Source organism: Nakaseomyces bracarensis (genome assembly GCF_045282275.1).
Source record: "Nakaseomyces bracarensis strain CBM3 chromosome Unknown Scaff3_0, whole genome shotgun sequence".
Classification (NCBI taxonomy): Eukaryota; Fungi; Ascomycota; class Saccharomycetes; order Saccharomycetales; family Saccharomycetaceae; genus Nakaseomyces; species Nakaseomyces bracarensis.
The window spans coordinates 87,711-108,350 of NW_027263962.1; the positions used below are offsets into that span (position 1 = coordinate 87,711).

Genomic DNA, 20,640 nt, shown 5'->3' on the forward strand with positions numbered 1-20,640 from the left:
TAATCTCTAACATGTGGAATAAAACCGACAACTGATGGGCTTCTATGCTGATAAGTTGTGAAGTATCATAAATTTACCTGTCAGTGGACAGAGGTAGGCTAAAAGCCAATGATATGAACAAATCCCGCAGCAACTTAGATGTTTGTAGCAGAGGAGGGAAATGATTTAGATCATACAAGAGCAACTTTTATTGTACTAAATATAGTAGTCATATATTACAAATTAATAAGATTTACTACAATAGATACTTCTATTGGTGTTTTAGCATAATATTCCAGAACGTTTATTGTATGTGTGTTTGTAGAAAATATTATTACAACATGGAATGTAGTTGTATAAGGGAGGGGCAAAAATTGAAGCCTTTCCACCTAAATGGCGAGGGACTACGTTAAAGTTACAGTATCAATATAAACATTAGTATTATTAATTGATATCGCACAGTTTATTTAGGTTCGCTGGTGTGACGGCGACATCATTGTGATGTAAAGAAAAGAAAAGGTTATAGAATGAATGGATAAACAAAGAAAACATATTATGCTATTAACTGGAAAGAGGAAATAGAACTATTATCCCAATCAATTTCTATCGACGCAAATCCTTTCTCACGCCACTAGATGGGCACTGAATTGATGCTTCTCCACGTTACTAAGAAATGCTTGCACAATACCATATGGAGGAGAAACTTCTGAAATAGGAAATACCGTAATTATTCGCTCCTCACCCCCCCCCCCCTTCCCCGCCGCAATATAACTTTAATTCCGTATTGAGCCCTAATAAAAGTAATAAATTGAACACAAAGTGGGCCCACTAAGTCAACATTTCCTGAAAGAGGAAACCCCTTAAGAAGCGCAGAGAACGTAATGTAGGGGAAAGATTAGTAATAAAACCTAAATAGGCAACAGTAAATAATCCCTCTCCACGCCTTTTCTCTCTACACAAATTCCATAATCACCATTTCCTAGCAACCACCTGTACAGAATATAAAAGGATTTACAGAGACAGCCATGTTAAATCAGTGCTACGGCAATATTGCAGAGAATGGACCGGCTATCGAAAGTGGTGTGACTTTACTCGAGAAAAAGGGTCTTTACAATAATAGAGGTATTCCCAGCATTTGTTACTCATTATTACCAGATATGGTTCCGTGCCTTAACCTAAATAATCAGCCATTTACAGAAAGAAAGTGCTGTGGTGTTAATGAGAATGTCGAATTGCCCGATATTCTATGCTACAACTTATTGACAGAAGTTCTATGAAATTGGTCTATATTTACGGTTATAGTCAACATCTACCTCAGTGTATTTGATAGTAATTTATTACAAATACAAATACAAATACTTTCTTTTCTTTTCATTCTAATTTCATTGCAGTCAGTAATTACCAGTTCTGCGAATCCCTTTTGCATGACTTGAAGTAATGGTGTTTATAATTTTAAACCTGTGAACCCATTGAACTGTTGACATTTTATTGAGCGCGTAGGGAAAGTCCTAGAAAATATCCAAATTCTGGAATTTAACAGTATATCCGGTTGTTTTGAGTTCTATGTAATAATTCGAGAGCAATTTCTATCTTTACTATAGTTGAACTATTTGGATTTTGCCTATTTTGGACGTTCCATGAACTATAGATTTCCTAAAAAACTATCTAGTGCTAGATTAATGTAAAAGCTGGATTTTATTAGTAGTTTGTATTTCCAATTTCACCCTTGCCATTTATTTTAGGTATATAAACAATTGGTTTCGAGAATATCTGATATTCATTCCTCCTGTACGTTCAGCTCTTCCTTCCCTATGCAATAGAAAATCAGCATTGCAAACATTTAAACAATGAGGAATATATTACTTCTGTCTTCATTTTTATTAGCCGCAAGTGGTCTAGAAGTTACGAGTCCTACCACATTGACTGGTAATCAAAATATCACTGACCCCATATATATATCAGGGAGTGGGTCACTTACTTTTAATGATGGTAACAAATATCAAGCAATTCTAAAGCCAATAGATATAGAGTCTGGAGGAAGTTTCATCATTAATGCGAATTCCGACCCAAATGTTGAAATAATGATCGGCGAGTCGTCGAATATAACTAATAATGGTACTATATTCATTTCTAATCCAAATCCTAATGTTGTGAATCAACTTATCTCGTTAGGAGGAGAACTTTTGACAAACAACGGTGAAGTTATAGTACAGGTTGGTCGCACTATTAGTTCTGGTACCAATTTATCATATACATTTGGCTCGGACGGTATTCACAACACTGGCCATATCACTTTTATGAAGTCTCCAGGATCGATAGAAAACGCTCCCCCTTCTATAAATGACAACTACGGCTCAATACAGTTATTTTCTTCCTATGAACATTTCATAAATAACACAGGTACGATTACCTTGTCCGGTTCATATTATTACTATTTAGAAGCTAATATAGTTGGTGATACCGGCTTGATTGAAGTTAAAACTGGTAACTTGCTGGCAAATCCGTATTCATTTACAGGTAATACAGTTAAACTTTTTGGTCAATCATCTTTTACCTTGGATTATCTATTTAACAATCCTATTAAAATTCAAGATTTTTGGTCAGAAGCTCAAATAAATACTGTTGGGACTTCTGGTAACCACAGTTACGATCCCAGTACCGGTATACTAACCGTTACTACGACTGTGACAGTCATTGCTGCGACTGTAGAACAACAACAATACGATATTGGTTTAGGATATGATCCTACTCTATTTGTGGGGGAGCCATATTATATTCGGGGTAAATTTGAATATTACGGAGTCAAATACAACGGTTCTGAGGATCAAGTGAGTTCATCCATTCAACCATCCTCCTCCTCTGTTCCAACATCCTCATCTGCTGCAACATCTTCATCTGTTCCAACAACATCTTCATCTGTTCCAACAACATCTTCATCTGCTCCAACATCCTCATCTGTTCCAACAACATCTTCATCTGTTCCAACAACATCTTCATCTGCTCCAACATCCTCATCTGCTCCAACAACATCTTCATCGGCCATACCACTACCTGCTACAACTATTCTGGAAACCGACATTGTCTCTGACAACCAAACCATCCACGAGGTAGTGATTGCATCTGGGTACACTGACAGCGAAGGCAATATTGCAACCACCACTTGGACTGAATTGACTATGGACATGGTTGATGCCGACCCGGTGTATTTATCCTCAAGCATGGTGTCATTTGCCAACAGTTCAATAACTACTGGTGGTGAGATATATACCCAACCTCCTGTCACAACCACCACTGTCACTGTGAATGATACCACTGAGACTATTGTGATCACGTACTGTCCTATTGTTGGATCTGACGGGAAGACGCACACTAGCACCAGCAAATCTACTATGTGTGATAGCGATATCTACACTCAGCCACCTATCACAACAACTGTTGTTACTAAGGAAGGCGGAATTGTTGAAACTGTTGTGGTTTCGTGCTATCCAACTGTTGGTAGTGACGGTAAGACACATACTGGTAGCTCAAAGTCTACAGTGGGCAATGAAGCCAAACCAACTAGTGTCATGACTTCTGGCTCTAACACTGGCTCTTCTGGTTCTGGCTCTTCTGGTTCTGGCTCATCTGGTTCTGGCTCATCTGGTTCTGGCTCATCCGGTTCTTCCGGTTCAGGCTCATCCGGTACCAGTTCTTTCGGTTCTGGCTCTTCTGGTTCTGGCTCTTCCAGTGGTTCTTCTGGTTCTGGCTCTTCTGGTTCTGGCTCTTCAGGCTCTGGTTCGCATGGTTCCAATGCGGGTTCCAATACAGGTTCTTCTGCAATCCACTCTGTCGTCTCTAGTTCGGGTATTGCTCTTCAATCGGTAGCTACGCACGCCACAGTGAATAGTATCCAATACGAGGCCAGTGGGTCTGCTACAGTTAACAATGTATTGTTTGCAGCAATTGTGGTACTACTTCAAATGTTCTGATATGCTTATAGATCTATCATATGATATAGTTTTAGGCTACTATGATTTTTCGTTCGTTGTATATTTAAGAAGTTACTTCACTACATTTTCAATATAATATACTAATATACCCTCTTATAATAAATAGTATATAATTACTCTTCTGAAGTGAATAAACACGACATTAATTTAATAGAAAGAGGACATAATACGTATTTCGTTAAACTCGAATGGTAGTAGTCTGCTGAAGTGTAAGTAGTGGTATTTTACTGCTGATACTATCTGCTAGTATATTAAAGGCATAATGCACTCGCAAGAGCCAGGGAACGATATCGCAACTAACGTTATTATATTCATAGTAGCAAAAATAGACACTCTTGAAATGCGAACTTAACATATTCTGGAGGGGCATAGGAGAGTTAACAGAAATAGCATCGACCTAATGACTTGTTAGCTTCTTTGTATTGATTCATAACTTAATGTAGTAATCCCATATAAATATTAATTTATAATATGGTAACATTACTAAACATAAAATCAACCAGTTGTTACCGAGGTATTATATTGTATGGCAGTATAGCTTTATTCTTTTGATGTGTCATATAATCATATTATTGTATCATAGTATCATATCGTATCCTCTCATAGTCTTGTAAAATGTTTTATATTTTATTTTCATTCATAGTAGATATATTTGGAAAACCAGGATTCCACGGTTGAAAGACCATAATCTCTTTCCCATAGACGTACCAGGCTGGCAACATGCCAATTGGAAATTGTAAGAAGGCCAGCCAATCACATATGAAAGGATACCTCCTGACCAAGACCTCAACGGGGAATGCGATCGTGGAACACCATAGCTGGTACATAAACTGATACCCGAATAGAAGACCGAGGGATGTCCAAAATCTATGAATCTTGATAAATAACCGGCAGATGTATTCGACTCCAAATATAGTTGGGATGAGCAGTACAACAGACGCTGCTGATAAGACTGCTAATTCTCTCAGTTTCCATTGAGAAAATACATAAACGTTCTTTGTAGGTCCAGCTGCAGAATCAAACAAATTAAATTTGAGGGAATGTTTATATAGGAAGTATAGTGTGCCAGACCAGTAAAATGTGCAGCTTATCCAACTGTATACTCGGGTAATTAATAAATAACGTTTACCTGGTCTTCTCTCGGACTTCGGTATTGGGTTATCAGTCAATGTACTAAATTCTGCTATTATCTTGTGAGGAAATAAATATGCTCTCTTCATAGGTCCGTCAGCAGAATTGAACCAAATTAATTCGATGGAGAGTTCATAGAGGAAGTATATTACGCAAGACCAATAGAAGGTCTTGCCTACCAAATTCATTAGACTATCCCTTGGTTCTATTGTGGACGACAACTCTTTCTCCGTGGCCTGAGCATTCTGTTGATTCATTATGCTCGATATTTGCATACTCGTATTGCATCTCTGACTCAAATGACTATATATTTGCCATGGCTGCTTTTATCTCATCGCTACATGGGAACCCCTCTGTTGAGTGAGTCACTATCACCATTCATGGATCACATGACAACGTCACACTAATGATATAAACAATGCATAAGAAATACGATCTTGTAACGCAATCACACAATTCAGTAACACAACACCGTCTGTATACTACTACTATAACTCATTACTCTTACGCCGTACTGTTACAATAACGGCAGCGTCACATTACCGTGCAAGAACACTACAGTAGTACAGCATAGTATCTATGAATATGACTATACTACAGCAATACAACAGAAACTAAGACAATATAATAATATAATAGTATAATATTGCAACAGTATTAATATTGATACGGCTGTACTACTATATAATATAACTATTACCTGAAATATTGTATTATATTTATATTATAGTACTACATTGTAGTACTATAGCATATTATACTATCAAATTCTTGTATTATGTTATATTATTATATTGTAGTATTATATTATATTATATTATTATATTGTAGTACTTGCATTATATATTATATTGTATACTATAGTATATTATATTTTAATTCTATCTTGCATAGTTATTATATTTTGTAATAGTCAATATAATAGAAAGTGAGATAGATTGTATTTTTCAAAATTATATGAATATCACAATAATACAACTAAAATTTAATAATAATTTCTGTTAAAGTGATAGTATATATCAATATAAATATAATAAATATAATAATATAATAATATAATAATATTATATGACAAAGCACAACTTAATAAAATACAGTACAATACAATATAATAGTAACATTAATAGTAATAAAAACTTTTAATATTATATTGTAATAATTAATTGATTATAATACATTAATATAATAAAATATAATTTAATATAATATAACATATTAATATTACCCGGATTGAAAAATTTTCGATCAATTTTTTTTTTTTTGCGTTTTACAGCTGGAAAGCGATGAGATTGGGTTTCAACCTCTAATTGATGTTTAATAGCTGGGTTGATTGTGCTGGAACTACCCTGTTCTTATGGCATAGATAACTAGTATATACCACACCAGAGGCTATACTAAACTCTACATCACTAATTCTTTTCCCCCCCCTTCATAGAGGCATTTTTTTTTATTAAATTTTAGAGATAAAAAGTTAACAAACATACCATCAACTGCTGGTAAGGGAGCCTGATATAATATAATACTTGTAGGATGCTGGCGAGGATTAGAGAAGTTGTAGGAGTAGCGAACGGTGCTACTGCTGCGGACCCGGAGTCGCGGAGGCAGGCGATTGAGTTATTTGAGCAGATCAAGGCGGATCCAGGCACGGCGGAGGTGTTTGTGACTTTGATGGGAGACAGCGATGATCTGATGCGGTTTGTGGCGCTGCAGGTGTTATGTGACCAGGTGTATGGTGGTGTTCTCGGGAGTAGTGGAAGTGAGGCGCTTGGGTTTGTGCGTGGAGCTGTAATTGAGCTGCTGCGATCTCATGTGGCGCAAAACAAAGTAGAGCCAGAGTTTATCAGGAACAAGATTGCCGAGCTTGTAACACGTCTGTTCTATGTGATGTATTTGGATCAGTGGTCTGGGTTTTTCGATGAGCTTGTGGACATTCTAAGTATTACTGCCCTAGTTGGAGATCATCAGTCGACTGCTGCCACCCCGCTGCAGTTCTCAACAGTTGGAATCGATTATTTCTGCCGTGTATGCATGTTTATTAACTCAGAAATCGCAGACCAGACATTCGTGCGCTCAAAGGAAATACAACAGAAGAATAACGCCCTAAAAGATCAAATGCGTAATGGAGATGTGCAAAAACTGGTCGGAGTATGGATCAATACATTGAGAACCCTAGCATTGCAGAAAGAGCAGATGATTCCAGAAATCGCTGCAATGGTCATGTCGTGCATCGGTTCTTATATAGCTTGGATAGACGTCACCTTGATAGTGGTGCCTGAATACGTCTCGCTTATTATAAACTACCTGGATTATAGAGATACTAAGACTGCATGCGCTCAATGCCTCTGTGAAATCATATCTAAGAAGATGAAACCCGTGGATAAATTGTCACTTTTAAGTTTATTGGACTTGACCACAAAGGTGGCCTCGGTGGATAACAGCGTTGATGACGTAGAAATATATGAACAACTTGCTAAATTAGCCTCTTCTGTAGGTCTAGAACTAGCTATAATACTAGAACAATGTAACGATATCAACCCTCCAACAGAAGAATCCCAACAGTTGTTTTTAGCTGCGGACCAACAAGTACTCACACAAGTGACGCCACTGGTTCTAAAATTCATGATGCATGAATATGATTCTGTTACCCAACAATGTTTCATGTTTATATCCCAGTACTTATCGATAATGAAGAAAATATTTGCCATCGGAGGGAAAGCAGGCTCTCCGGTAGCAATGAGCTCAAAGAAACAACCGCTAGATGTGCCACACCAAGAATTCCTCATTTCATTACTACAAGTTTGTTTCAAGAAAATGAAGATCGATGAATCTAGCACCGAAGAAAGCGTTGATGAGATCGAGGAATTCTGCGAGACAATAAGATCTAAGTTGAAGGTGTTCCAGGATGCCATCGCCATAATTAATCCACAACTTTTTCTAACCAATATATCAACTTGTATTCAATCTTTAATTACTAGTAATGATTGGAGAGATATAGAACTTGCCATATACCAGTTGCACAATTTAAGTGAAAGTATTAGGAATAATTTATTTGGCCTACCAAAAAACCAAATTGTAACATCGGAACCTTCTATGGTGATGAACAATTTTATTAGAATGCTATTAGATAATAGCAATATATTTCAGATGGATAGTTCATATGTTCAAATATCCTTTTTTGAGCTTATTGTAAGACATTACCAATACCTATCATTTTCTGGTACCAAGGATGAATTGTTATTGTTAAACATTTTCTGTAGTCCATTCGGAATGTTCAACAAAAGAGAAAAAACAAGGCTAAGAACATGGTATCTACTCTCCCGATTATTGAAAACAACAAAACCAAAATTCCCTGTCCCTGTCCTGAGGGAAATAGTGGAAAAGATTTCGCCATTATTACCCATCAAAATACTATCCTTGAATGAAGACGGCATTGAAGAAAATTCGATATTTGATAACCAGTTATATCTTTTCGAAGCCCTTGGTATTTTGATTGGTGGTAATACTGATTCTGATTTTGATATCATGAATGATATTTTAACCCCATTATTCACTGACCTAGAAAGTTGCATTTCTTCTCAAAGTCAAACGAAACAAGTTACTGCACAGTGCCATAATATATTACTGGCTATTGGTACGCTTGCCAGAGGTGTTCACTCGGGCCTAGTTCCTGAAAATAGAGTGAACAATGCATTGGTCAGTAAAAAACTGATCCATAGATCATTGATAGAAAAGTTTGCAAATATCGCCGAAGTAGTTTTGGTAACATTTTCTTACTTTAGTAAACATGAAACTGTTAGAGACGCTGCTCGTTTTACTTTCTCAAGATTGATCCCGATTTTAAGTAGTGATATTGTGCCTTTTGCAAATAAACTAATTCTATTGTATCTAGAATCTGACCTAAAGATGATGGAAATGAATGATTTCCTAAGTTTTGTGGGACAAATGATACATATGTTTCACAAAGACCAGAGTTGTTTTGAACTATTCAACAACTTACTGTCGCCTGTAATTAATAAAGTCCATGTTTTATTATCTCAAATAGAACAGGAACGTTGTGGTGAAGAGAACCGTGATTGGAATGAAGCTGCAAATGGAAAAACTATTAATGGCACCAACGGAAAGAATATCATTGTCACTGATGCCTTTAGAGATAAAATGCTATTAAAGAAGTCTTATATGGGGTTCCTACAGTCATTTGTTACTAATAATGTAACATCTATACTTCTTACTAACCAAGGCCGTGAGGTGCTACCGACGATACTAAATGATCTTTTGGAATACACTCCACAAGAAGTGCAAGAGATCTCTGTTATGAAATTATCTTTGAATGTTCTTGTAAATTTCGTCAAATTTTTTGGTAGTGGTAAATGTAATGATCCAGAAGATCTATATGCTGCATCTGTTGAAAAGCTTGACGGTCTCAATGAATTTTTTATAACCAAAGTTATCCCATTAGTGTTCGAAATACCATTCAAACCTGAATATAAGTTTAACATCAGGGAAGGTAGTGCTCGTGTAATTGCTTCCGATCTCTCCAGGTTGTTGCAAGAGCTATACATCCAAAGTGGTGGTGGAACTGACCCACAGGCAAACCCATGTCTAAAATACTTAACAGAAGTATATTTACCTATGGTACAATTCCCAACTGTCCTAATTATGGAGCTAGTGGAAAAACTAATTACCGCAGACTCTAAATCCTTTGAAAAGTATTTTGTTCAGTTGATATCAAATTTAAATGCCTGAAAGATACACTTTATCTTTTGCATTATATGATTACTAGAAAAATGATCTATAAAAAGTGAATTATTTTCCTAGTATGATAAATCTCATCATTACTAATAATTTTTTTTTTTTTACTAATTTTTTATTTCTCTCTATTGGCTGCATTTTATTATTAATTGATCGATCATAATCATTTTGATTCTTCAGTTTTTATTCAAGAGGGTATCTTTTTGATCAATCTTAATCTTGGAAAACCCCCTTTCTTAATGATATACCTTAGTTTTGTCATTTAAATATTCAGATAAGTATTGTCTGATTATTATAAGCATAGCATTTTTTTTTCTCCCCCCTACTTCTCTTATACAATTAATATCTATTTATTTATCTAGGGAACAAAATAAGATATACTTTATAATTAACGATCATAAAATAATACTAAGCATCGTGTGGAATAGCTGATTTCTTAAATATTATTAATATAATTGATTATAAACTATAAATATGATATCATTATGTACGATAATAAAATTTTCCTGTTGGGCTTTTGCTGGAAGGGTCCGTTTGGGGTTTCTTTCCCTAAGTACTAAAAGGATACGCAATCAGCCTGGCTCATTGAGGTAGATAACATACTAGCCTACCAGATCGAGTTAACTTCAGCTGATAAAGAAGTATTAGGACCAAGAAACGCCATCCCAACTTGTCCTTTCCCTGTTCTAAACGAAAAAAATCGGTGCAGGAAGAAGAACCGCAAGCCCAATTTGTGTACTGAACACCTGCTAAACAAAGAATTAGCAATTGGACTCAAGCTTAGAATAGCCGAACGTACTTATAATAAGAATACTGGTACTGCAAAAGACACGACAAGAAAGAGAAATTTTTTGTGGCTTTACTAGTATTAAGAATTTTCATTAGCACCCTTGAAGTTATCAACGCACTCAACAATAACTTGATATAAATAGGAAGGAAGAATAGATTTTTGGTATATATAAAGTCATGGAATTTAATAATCATTCCAATTTACAAACTCAGGGACAACCCGGCGAGAATAATGGTGCTAAAAACTTATCCCGATTTTTTGGTGAATTTATTAGACGTACTGAAAATACTGATGAGTCTGTGCTAGAGCCTGAAACTATTGAATTGAACGATGGAGCCCCCGATGATAATAGTCAGAAACCCGGTGATGCCATATCCGTGTCTCAATTGGAGCAAACCCTATTTGCCAATAGACAGCAGCTCTCTCAGCCTGCCAACGAAGTGAGAAATGATAATCAAGCCTCTCCAGTGACCTTAGATACACCAATTACTGACTATAAACCTTCAGAGACCTCTAAAAAACATGTATATACAATTAACGAAATGTTAAGTCTTTCGAAAGAAATCCCAAAGGAAACTATAGAAACTATATCTTCAATGTTACCTAAGAAGAAGTTTTGGAGGCTGTACCAAAAACACACTGAACCTAGAGGCCCAAACAGTAAGGCTAGAGGACAAGAAGGTACTTATGATAAGAAGTTGAAAAATATCAAGGGTCAAAAACCAGGAAATAACAAAAGATTTAACAATAAATTTGGTAGAATTGATAAAGGCAACTATATCGAAGAGAATGATATCAATGCTAATAATGATGACCTAATAGCTTTAGAAGAAGAAATTGGTAGCTCTCCGAACTCTATGATGGATTTTGAAGCATGGAAGGCAAAGATGAAAGATATGGAAAGAAAGAAGAAAGGATTGGCTCCACTTTCTGAATCAGGACCCACACAAAGTAGAGAAGTTCCTTCAAGATCTTCCTCTTCGCTAAACTTCACAAATAATATAGGAAATGGTACTAATTCGATTAGTGAATTCCTCAATATGTCAAATACGAAAAGTTACGATGAGGTAAAGGATTTCTCCGATCAGATAAGTACTAGCGATAATAACACTGAAATTGCTTTATCTAAGGATGAAAGTGTACTTGAAGATAACATTCTGGATTCAAAGCCTACAGATGATGACCAAAAAGCCAGTTCTTCTAGATTTTCATCATTTTTCTCTACTACGTCCAAAGAAAATAAGCCTAATCCAGGAAATAATAATTCTGGTGGAAATTCACCTGAAACAATAGATAATGGACTGCAAAGTAAGGTAAATAAAACCGAAGATTCTAAAGTAGGTGGATCACGGTTGATGTCGTTTTTTCAAACTCCTCAGAATGAAAGCACCCAAGGTAATTATGATACTAATGTTCCCGGTAACACTGAACGCCCGATACTTAACAATCAGCCCAGCAGTAATAGTACAAGAAGTTATGTGAGTCATGATCCAAGAACATCGATGAACGGAAGTATCGGTGGAACACCTGTATCATTGCCAGGTAAACTAGAACATCAAAATTCTATGCAACCTGCACAGATTCCACCGCAATTTGGTAGAATACAATCTGAACAACTGCAACATGCTCAACGCCAAATGCCACCTGGTATGATGTTCCCACCAAATCCTCAGAATAATAGCTCTTTCTTCCAAGGGCTCCTCACGAAGGGGAAGGCAAATGAGCAAGGTAATCCCACACCAAATACACCAACTTCAGTCAGACAAGAAAACAATGGAGCTCCAATTGGTAATCAACAAACTATGCCTCCAATGGGTATGCCACCACCAGGCTTTCCAATGGGTATGCCACCACCAAACATGATGCCACCACCGGGAATGGCTGGTTTCCCCATGAATATGCCTAGAGGACAATTGCCTCCTCATCTCGAACAAAAGAATGATAGAAAAGATGGAAACCCTCCACAAGGTAATAACAACAACGGATTACCATTTATGCAGGGAATGGGTCCTCCACCACCTGGTTTCCCTCCACTACCAAACATCCCGATGGGCTTTCCAAGTGGACAATTCCCACCAAATATGGGGCCACCTATGAATCAAAATACTTATGGGAAGGTTCCTATGCAAATTAACCAGCAAAATATGCCTAATTTTCCCAACCAACAAAGTCAAAATATGAAACAAAACGATAAGAATTAGATGATTTATGTATGTTATAAATATAAAATAACTTAAGTATGTATTGCTAAAAAAAGGTTATTATTGAATGAAAGAGTGAAATATAGCATATTTACTTATATAGTTTAGAAATTACCGTATCTACATATATATATTGCAAATCTACCAGAAAGGACACCATCCGATATAATGTTGGCATAGGTTTTCAACTGATTGAGCTTGTTGTAATAGATGATCAACTTGGTCTGCCACATCGAGACATTCAAGCTTACTTATATCATTTCCTGTTAACTTACTAGATATTCTTTTCAGTACCAAAACAGCTCGCGCATTAGAATACTCTCTTCTTTTCCCTTTTTCGGGGGTACTAGTTATCATATCAACCTCAGTATCTGAATTCCGAACGACCCTTTCTGAACTACTATAGAAATTTTCACCAATTTCGCTAGCAATTTTATCAGTTGGGACATCAAAACCCCATCTTATCAGTGGGTCAAAGGCGAAGGCTTCAAGGATAGCCATAAGAGAGTCCTTATTATCCCTCAACACTCTCATCACATTCTCACAGGTGATCCTAAAACTACCTTCTATACCACTAACTTCCATGGCTTTGATTAGCATTCTTGTTAGCCTGAATGGAACTTTTTCCGGATATTTTTCTCTTAGAATAGCTGCCTCGAAACAGTCACCAAAATCAATGTGAACTATCTTCCCAGTAACCCGATTCATCATGAGATTACTAGGATGCCGGTCACCTAGACCAAGTATATAACCAGCCATTGACATAACTGCTAGTGATCTAGTATAAGTTGTCCGTCTTTCAAGCCATGATTCGGAAGACTTGCTCTTTAGCCATAGGACGTTATACAGGTCCAATCCTTGTGTGTTATCAAGGACATAATTAAAAACCTCGACTTTTTGAAGCAGTGTTAAACTGTCATAGTCGGGCGCCATCTGCAACATTACTAAATGTTCAATATTCAATGGAACTTTCTTCGAGTCTCTGTATTCTTTTATCAATACATGTAAAGTATCACTCTCTGTAACCCATCCCAGTAAACCGGTCTTCGGAGATAATGGTATGGCGGGATATTGTTGAATATCTAAATGTCTCTGAAAGCATTCAATATCATTCTGTAATAACGTATTTACAAGTCCAAATAATTGCATGACTAGACTGTCTTGCCGAATATCTTCATGACCTTTTAAAACGTATTGATAATCTTTTCCATCACTTCCTTTAAATGTGATTTTTCTCGGCCGCTGTTTCGAAGAAATCACGTCACATATCGGGCTGATACTGCTGATCCTAGTAATCGTTTTACCTGGTAAGTAAGTACCGGGAATTGCTAATTCTAAATTTTTAGCAGCAAGAAGTTTTGGGGAAACATGCTGCAGTTCTAAGCTCTCCATTTGAGGAAGCTGCTTACTTATTTTTCGAAAAACAGAATAGTAAATATCCCATGCTTGATTCAAATTACTGACGTCTCCAGTTTCTTTGAATTTCTTCACCCATTCATAAGCATAATTTAGGTCTTTACCAAAGGCGTATTTAAAAGAAATCTCTCGTAATGTCTCGGGTCCTCTTTGCAAAAGGAAATGTAAGGGCTCTAGCGTTTCTAGCATCTTTTTATGGTTGTTTTCGCCAAAAAATTGTCTACTGGCGTCTTCTAAGCCTTCATACCACATCTCATTCCAAAGAACAACAACTCTTATCAGTTCATGACTTAAAACCTCAGCTTGGTCAACTAGCAGTGGACTATGTGATCTCATCTTTTCGATTATCGAAATAGCTGCTTTCTGTCTAGAAACAGATTCCGATTTTATCGCTACAGTTAGTGGGTAAACTAATGCTTGAGGGTGAGCTTTACCCAAATTTGATAGCAACGTTAGTAAAGATCTGCTAATTAATGGGTTTTGTTGATGGATGTGAGAAATCAATTGCGGAAGAACCTCTAACCAAGTACTGATTTCTACCATATTAAAACCTTCCTGCATGGCTTGTGTAGCTTCAGCGGTACTACCAAACGTAAACCACAGCGTCAGTAATCTAAGAGCATCCTGAAGTAAACTAGAATTTGATAATGCTATCGAATGAAAAAAACCTTTGATTGCTGAAACTACATGGTTATTAATTAACTTCTCAGAGAATTCATTTCTATTCGAATTACTTGTCTTATCAAAAAGGTTGTTAGTGATTTGGTAAAAACTGGTAATTGGTACTTTGGAAGTGCTTGTGGTACTGCCTCTACTTGTTGATGTCATCATTGATATGACCTCGAAATTGGCAAGAGCCCATTTATGCCACGCCTTATACCATTTTGAATCAAAATGAGTAGCGAGAAGAAAAGCTGATAATACAGCGTCCGGGTTAGTGATGCTCCAATTTGGTTCAATAGTCATTGTCCAATCACCTTGTTTAACGAAACATCTAGATAAAAGTCTTTGGCAATCTAGAGCCAGCTCTAATTGCATTTTTGATTTCTGGCGTGCCCTTCGTCTTGAAATAATATTAGATGGGGTCAGTCCAAGGTCATCGATAACCTTACTAATAAATATGTTTAGTTGATCCAAAGCTAGTTCTTTGGAACCTGCTTCCCATTGATATTTCAGAAAGGCATACATGACATCAGGACTGGCACGCATAACATTAGGATTTTCTGAAATTTCATCCTTTTTTAGTAAGGAATGGAGGACTTCATTTGCCATTCCCATTCTTCCACTTTTTCTACATAAATTGGCAAATTTTACCCATATCTCTTTATCTTCATCTGGACTTACGACTAGTGAACGCATACTCAATATGCTCTGCCAGACATCTACATTACTTTGACAGCCTAAGAGCCTTTTGTTCCATGTTTCTCTCATGCTTTTTCTGTTTGGAGAATTTCTTGGTAATTGCTTATATTTAATTATTTCTTTAAGTTCAGCAACCCGCTGGCATTTAACAACTGAGTTATATATTCTACTATAACTTTCATTAAGCAGTGCAGACATTTCCATTACCACTAAATTTCCAGCATTATCGGAATGTTCTTCTGCTTCTTTAAAATTATTGCGGTGTAGACATAAAACAGCAGAAAAAAACTCCCTGTGTAGTGAATTCTCAGGTAATACTGAACAGTATTTTTCAATTTCATCCCAATCCTGTAAAGCCCAAGAAGCACCTGCTGCAATTGGTGCCATTTTTTCTTTGATGTCTGAGGGAACTGTGCTAAACTTCTCTTTAGCTAGGTAAGAGATTTGTTGCCAATTACCTAACGCAAACAGTGATCTTAATTTTCCCATCATAACTTCTTTAGTGTCTTCGCCAGAATTTTCTCGCTCAGTGTAGGCTTGTAAAGCATCATCCCACCTTTGTAGTTTTTCATACCAAGTTTCTTTTAATTGTAGGTTATATTTCTGCTGTGCATATTTCAGAATACCGATAGAAGTGTCTGTCTGATGAAGTTGATTATTAATGCTAATGAGTGATTCAATGGTAGATGGTTTTTCATTCTCAATGAATTCCATTTCCTTATAATGTAGAGCTTTTGCATAAGCATTGCATTTTTGGGTATATTCTCCCATGATTGGTACAGGAATAGGTAGAGGATTCATATCGTGCTCCATAAATTCGACTAAATTGATCAGTATTTGATAGATTTCAGGAGGATTTTCAGGTGCCGATAAGGCATAGCAAAGAGAGTTTAAGATGCTTTCCTTATACGTTACCTGTAACTCATTCCAACAGCTAGAAAATGCTGTATTAAATAAAGACTTAGCAAGCGGATTGTAAATACTAACAATATTAGAACAAGCCCTTAAGGAAGGAGAGGATGATTCCCTTATAGTTTGTACGGATATCCTCCGAAACCATTCCTGCCAGTCTTCTTTTGTTCGTTGCTGAGAGCAATCCCATACATTTTTTAGAGCCTTTTGATCTACTTTTAGTTTCTCAATTCTAGGAGTTTTACTAGAGTCAATTTTTTTGGAAATTTCTGCATCTTTATCTAATAACATAGTAGTATTTAATACTTCACCATTCATCAACTTATTAACAAGTTGGTCATAAATGGAATGTTGGATACGATTTTTAACTAAGGTGTGATTTATGACAGGAATATAGACAATAAAATCGTTTCCTAATTGTAGTAGTATTAGACATAAAGTATTCATTGTTGATTTGATTAGAGATTTGTCACCATTTTCCAAAATACGAACCATTGCTTGAATGATTTTAGATGACATTTCAGATAAATTAATGGTCTTAGCCAATTTACCTAATGTTACGATTGCTGCCTTTCTTAACGTTGTATGAGAAAACTCGCAAATGCGGACAACTGTTGGTAATATTAATTGGGAATAATCCTCCAAACTTTTTCCTAGTTCAACTAACCCTTTTAAAACCGCTGTAGAAGCGATCTTTTGATTTGATTTATCATATTCTAGAACCCCTAAGAAAAGATTTAATGTCAATGGAATAAATCTCCTTAGGTTGTGTTTTACAGCTTTCGCAAGTGATTCGATCAATGATATAATTAGTAGTTGGAGTTTTATAATAGGGAAAAACTCTTTAATGATTTCAAAAATTCTTTCTATATGGGGACTGATATAATGATCCACAATATTCACCAGTATAGATAGTTGTTGAAAATAAAATTCGAGGTGAGAAGGAGGACAGGATTGCATCACTTCCAATATAGCAGGGACGACTATGTCTAAAAATACTACACATTGTAGACCTATATCCTGAAAGACTCTGATTATTGTTTGGACAACATTTGTATGATGCGATGATAAAGATTGATCGCGTAGAATTTTTAGTAAGTTATGAACCACAACGGATGGGTAGAATTCATCATTAGCCGGTGACATTCCTTGTATTAGAAGTTCTATAGCCGTTGAATGTTGGTTTTTCTCCACTTTGCGTGCTGTCGTGGATCCCCCTTCGATTTCACGATGTTTATATGGATCTAATGCACCTAGTGTGCCTATTAATTGAACTATCTCTTGCTTAATGGTTGGATTTGTTTCCGATTTTAACAAGTTTATAACTAAGCTTAATAATTCGGGGTAATCTATCAATGGTTCTACCACATATCCTGTCGATCTTGCAAGTTCTATGAGCGTTTTTATAGCAGCAGTTTTCTTCGAAGAGTTTGTCTGGTTATGTAATGTGGAAATAATTATTGGCATTAGTTTAGGGAGATACTCATTTAAATCAGATTTTACAGCCTTTGCTAGAATTCCAATCGTTTTAAGAGCAGTGGTTGCTACAGCTGATGAGTTATCCTCCAATCGTAGCAACAGCATTTCTAAACACTGTTTTATATATGGCTTTGGAATCTCATCATTACTGTTTATTAGCGTTCCTAGTAAGGTTAGAACCTGCTCCTTACTCCTGGTAGAGTTAGCAAACTCCAATTCTGTAATGAAGCCTAAAAATACCTTTTGTAATTCAGGTATTGCATATATTGGATTCAAGCTACAAAGCCTCCCTACTATTCTAAGAGCTTCTAATCTGATTTCGAAAACCTCGTCATTGATAGCACAAAATAATAACCTTAAATTATCAGGCTGCGCTAACTGGGAATCAAATTTATGATCTAGTGATTGGAGTAACTCCAACCTAACAGAGGAATTCGGATCAGTTATCGCCAACACAAGCAGTTTGCTTAATACTCTTGAAGCTGTTTGCACTGAGTACTCTGAAACATTGTGATGGTCATCAGATTTTTTATAAAGGAGACAGGATACCAAAGCAGCTAATTTTCTAATGTAACTATTATTATATTCAATATATGATATAATAGAGAGTTTGATATGGTCAAAGTTTAACTTTTCTGGGTCTATGATATCAACCAATTTAAACACCTGGATTAAAACCTGTTCATCATATTCGTTATTGTAGTTTTCTCCCGTCTTGGAGCAGATGTCTTTTTCACGCCATTTTCGAGCTTGACTTAGTGATACAGGTTTCATGACTTTAAGGTTAGAAATTGAAAGTGATGGCTCACCTGTCATATATGCTTGTAATATATCCAATAATCGAATATCAACATTTTCGGATAGTGCAGGAATGTTATTTTTTAAGGTAGATAATGCCTCTTGCATATGAGCAGAAAGGGGACAAGATAGAATCATATCCAGAAAGTTGTTATTCAAACTAGCAGATAATGCAGGGCCTAAAGCAATTGTTAATTTGCTTATGCAATAAAATAAGGCACGCTCATAATGTTTCCGTATTTTATACTTGATCTGTAGATCTTGTTTTATGTTGGCTAATATCTGTTTGATATATGGTTCTATTTTAGATCGTACTTGTTCAGCAATATCACCAATGGAAATGAAAATTGCTTCTTTATCGACATTATTGGCTAAGTTACTGTCCATATCTTTTAATACCTTCAAATAGTAAACTAGGGTTGGATCTAGGTATTTTGCAGAAAACAAGTTCTTATCAAAAGCTGCCAAAAGTGGAAGTATGGCGTAAACCTCTTTCCTTATTACTTCATATTTGTGATCCTTATACTTAATCGCAGATTGAAATATCTGTGAGTAATTATCAGAAAGATATTGTCCTTTCAGGGTTAATAATTGCCGAAACGCCAGCAATGTTGCATGGATGTTTTCATTATTATTCGAAGTTAAACCGTGAATACCTGTCATAAATATTCTATTGTACCATTCTTTGGCAATAGAAGGGTCCCTTGCCTGTAAGATGAATAAACACTTTCGCATTGTTTCTGCAGCATCCATCCTTATTACTAACTTAGTATCACGTAACGCAAGCCAAATATTGTCCAATATTGGATTTACGTATGGAAATAAAAGGTAAGGTGAGTTATCTGCTAGCGCAGATACAATCATCAGCGCAGCATGTTTCCTATATTCTTGCTTTGAACTCAATGTTGGGTTATCTGTGGAGGATGTCAGCCAATCTAGGCATGTCTTTACCTCAAAATCAACAAATTCTGAAGTTGAAGTACCTCTAGGAAGGGCAAGTTTACCTAATGTCTGAGTCGCCAAGCGCATTACCTCTATATCATTAGAAGGGATTAAGACTCTGAGATAATTGGCTAATCTCGAAGTTTGATTAGAAAGCTCTTCCGTTTTCAGATAAAAATCTATAAGTGCGTCAACAGCTAAAATACCACCAATTTTCTCATTTGAAGTAGAACCATGTATGAGTTCAAAAATTTTATTATTTATACTGTTGCTTAACCTTTGGAACTGTTCAACGGATATTTCTCTTGATATAGTAATTAGAGACTCTTTCAATTTATCAGCAGCTAGGAGCCTTTCTTGTGTGATATTGCTCTTAAGATTCTCAAACAAAGGATCAAGATTAGATGATGAGTCAAAATCCATCCAATTAGTATCTGATTTTGCTATATTATCAGTGGCATTGTTTGGAGCAACTCTTCTTGAGTCAGCTGAAACTGTGGTATCCGCATCAGGTACGGAGGTATTGGATAATTCTTCATCAGACCTATTATGTTTCCGATTTACCTTCAGTTTTGTCTTGTTCTTTGCAGACTTCAGTCGCTTCTCACCACTTTTACCCAAAATTGATTGCATCATATTGATATGTTTAGTGATTAAAATTTATTCTAATTAATTAGGCCTCTCTATCTCTTCCTATGTTCCATATATTTACCAGATCAATATGGTTTACTTTGATGCCTTATAGGAGCCAATATTGATTTCCAGTTAGGTAACTCTGGTGTGCTTGTAGTGTATTGTTATGAGTCCCTAGTTTTTTTTAGAGAGATGTATTCTTAAGCCACGACAGCTTTCTCTAACTTCAAATGTAACTATTGCGTATCGTTTATGTATT

At 36.1% G+C, this 20,640-nt stretch overlaps 5 protein-coding genes across 5 annotated transcripts; 3 read left to right on the forward strand and 2 right to left on the reverse strand.

Moving 5' to 3' along the window:
- Positions 1–1,826: 1,826 nt before the first annotated feature.
- Positions 1,827–3,947, forward strand: RNJ42_00364 (uncharacterized protein; the record flags this gene model as incomplete). The annotated part of the gene is made up of 1 exon (XM_071050534.1): positions 1,827–3,947. One exon carries the CDS (start codon positions 1,827–1,829, stop codon positions 3,945–3,947), a length of 2,121 nt encoding a protein of 706 aa, XP_070908324.1.
- A 641-nt stretch (positions 3,948–4,588) lies between these two features.
- Positions 4,589–5,374, reverse strand: RNJ42_00365 (uncharacterized protein; the record flags this gene model as incomplete). The annotated part of the gene is made up of 1 exon (XM_071050535.1): positions 4,589–5,374. The coding sequence occupies one exon, from the start codon at positions 5,372–5,374 to the stop codon at positions 4,589–4,591; it is 786 nt and encodes a 261-aa protein (XP_070908325.1).
- A 1,255-nt stretch (positions 5,375–6,629) lies between these two features.
- Positions 6,630–9,842, forward strand: LOS1 (Ran GTPase-binding protein LOS1; the record flags this gene model as incomplete). The annotated part of the gene is made up of 1 exon (XM_071050536.1): positions 6,630–9,842. One exon carries the CDS (start codon positions 6,630–6,632, stop codon positions 9,840–9,842), a length of 3,213 nt encoding a protein of 1,070 aa, XP_070908326.1.
- A 972-nt stretch (positions 9,843–10,814) lies between these two features.
- On the forward strand, positions 10,815–12,839 carry EAP1 (Eap1p; the record flags this gene model as incomplete). Its single annotated transcript, XM_071050537.1, has 1 exon — positions 10,815–12,839. The coding sequence occupies one exon, from the start codon at positions 10,815–10,817 to the stop codon at positions 12,837–12,839; it is 2,025 nt and encodes a 674-aa protein (XP_070908327.1).
- Positions 12,840–12,980: 141 nt separating this feature from the next.
- Positions 12,981–20,384, reverse strand: TOR2 (phosphatidylinositol kinase-related protein kinase TOR2; the record flags this gene model as incomplete). The annotated part of the gene is made up of 1 exon (XM_071050538.1): positions 12,981–20,384. The coding sequence occupies one exon, from the start codon at positions 20,382–20,384 to the stop codon at positions 12,981–12,983; it is 7,404 nt and encodes a 2,467-aa protein (XP_070908328.1).
- Positions 20,385–20,640: the final 256 nt, after the last annotated feature.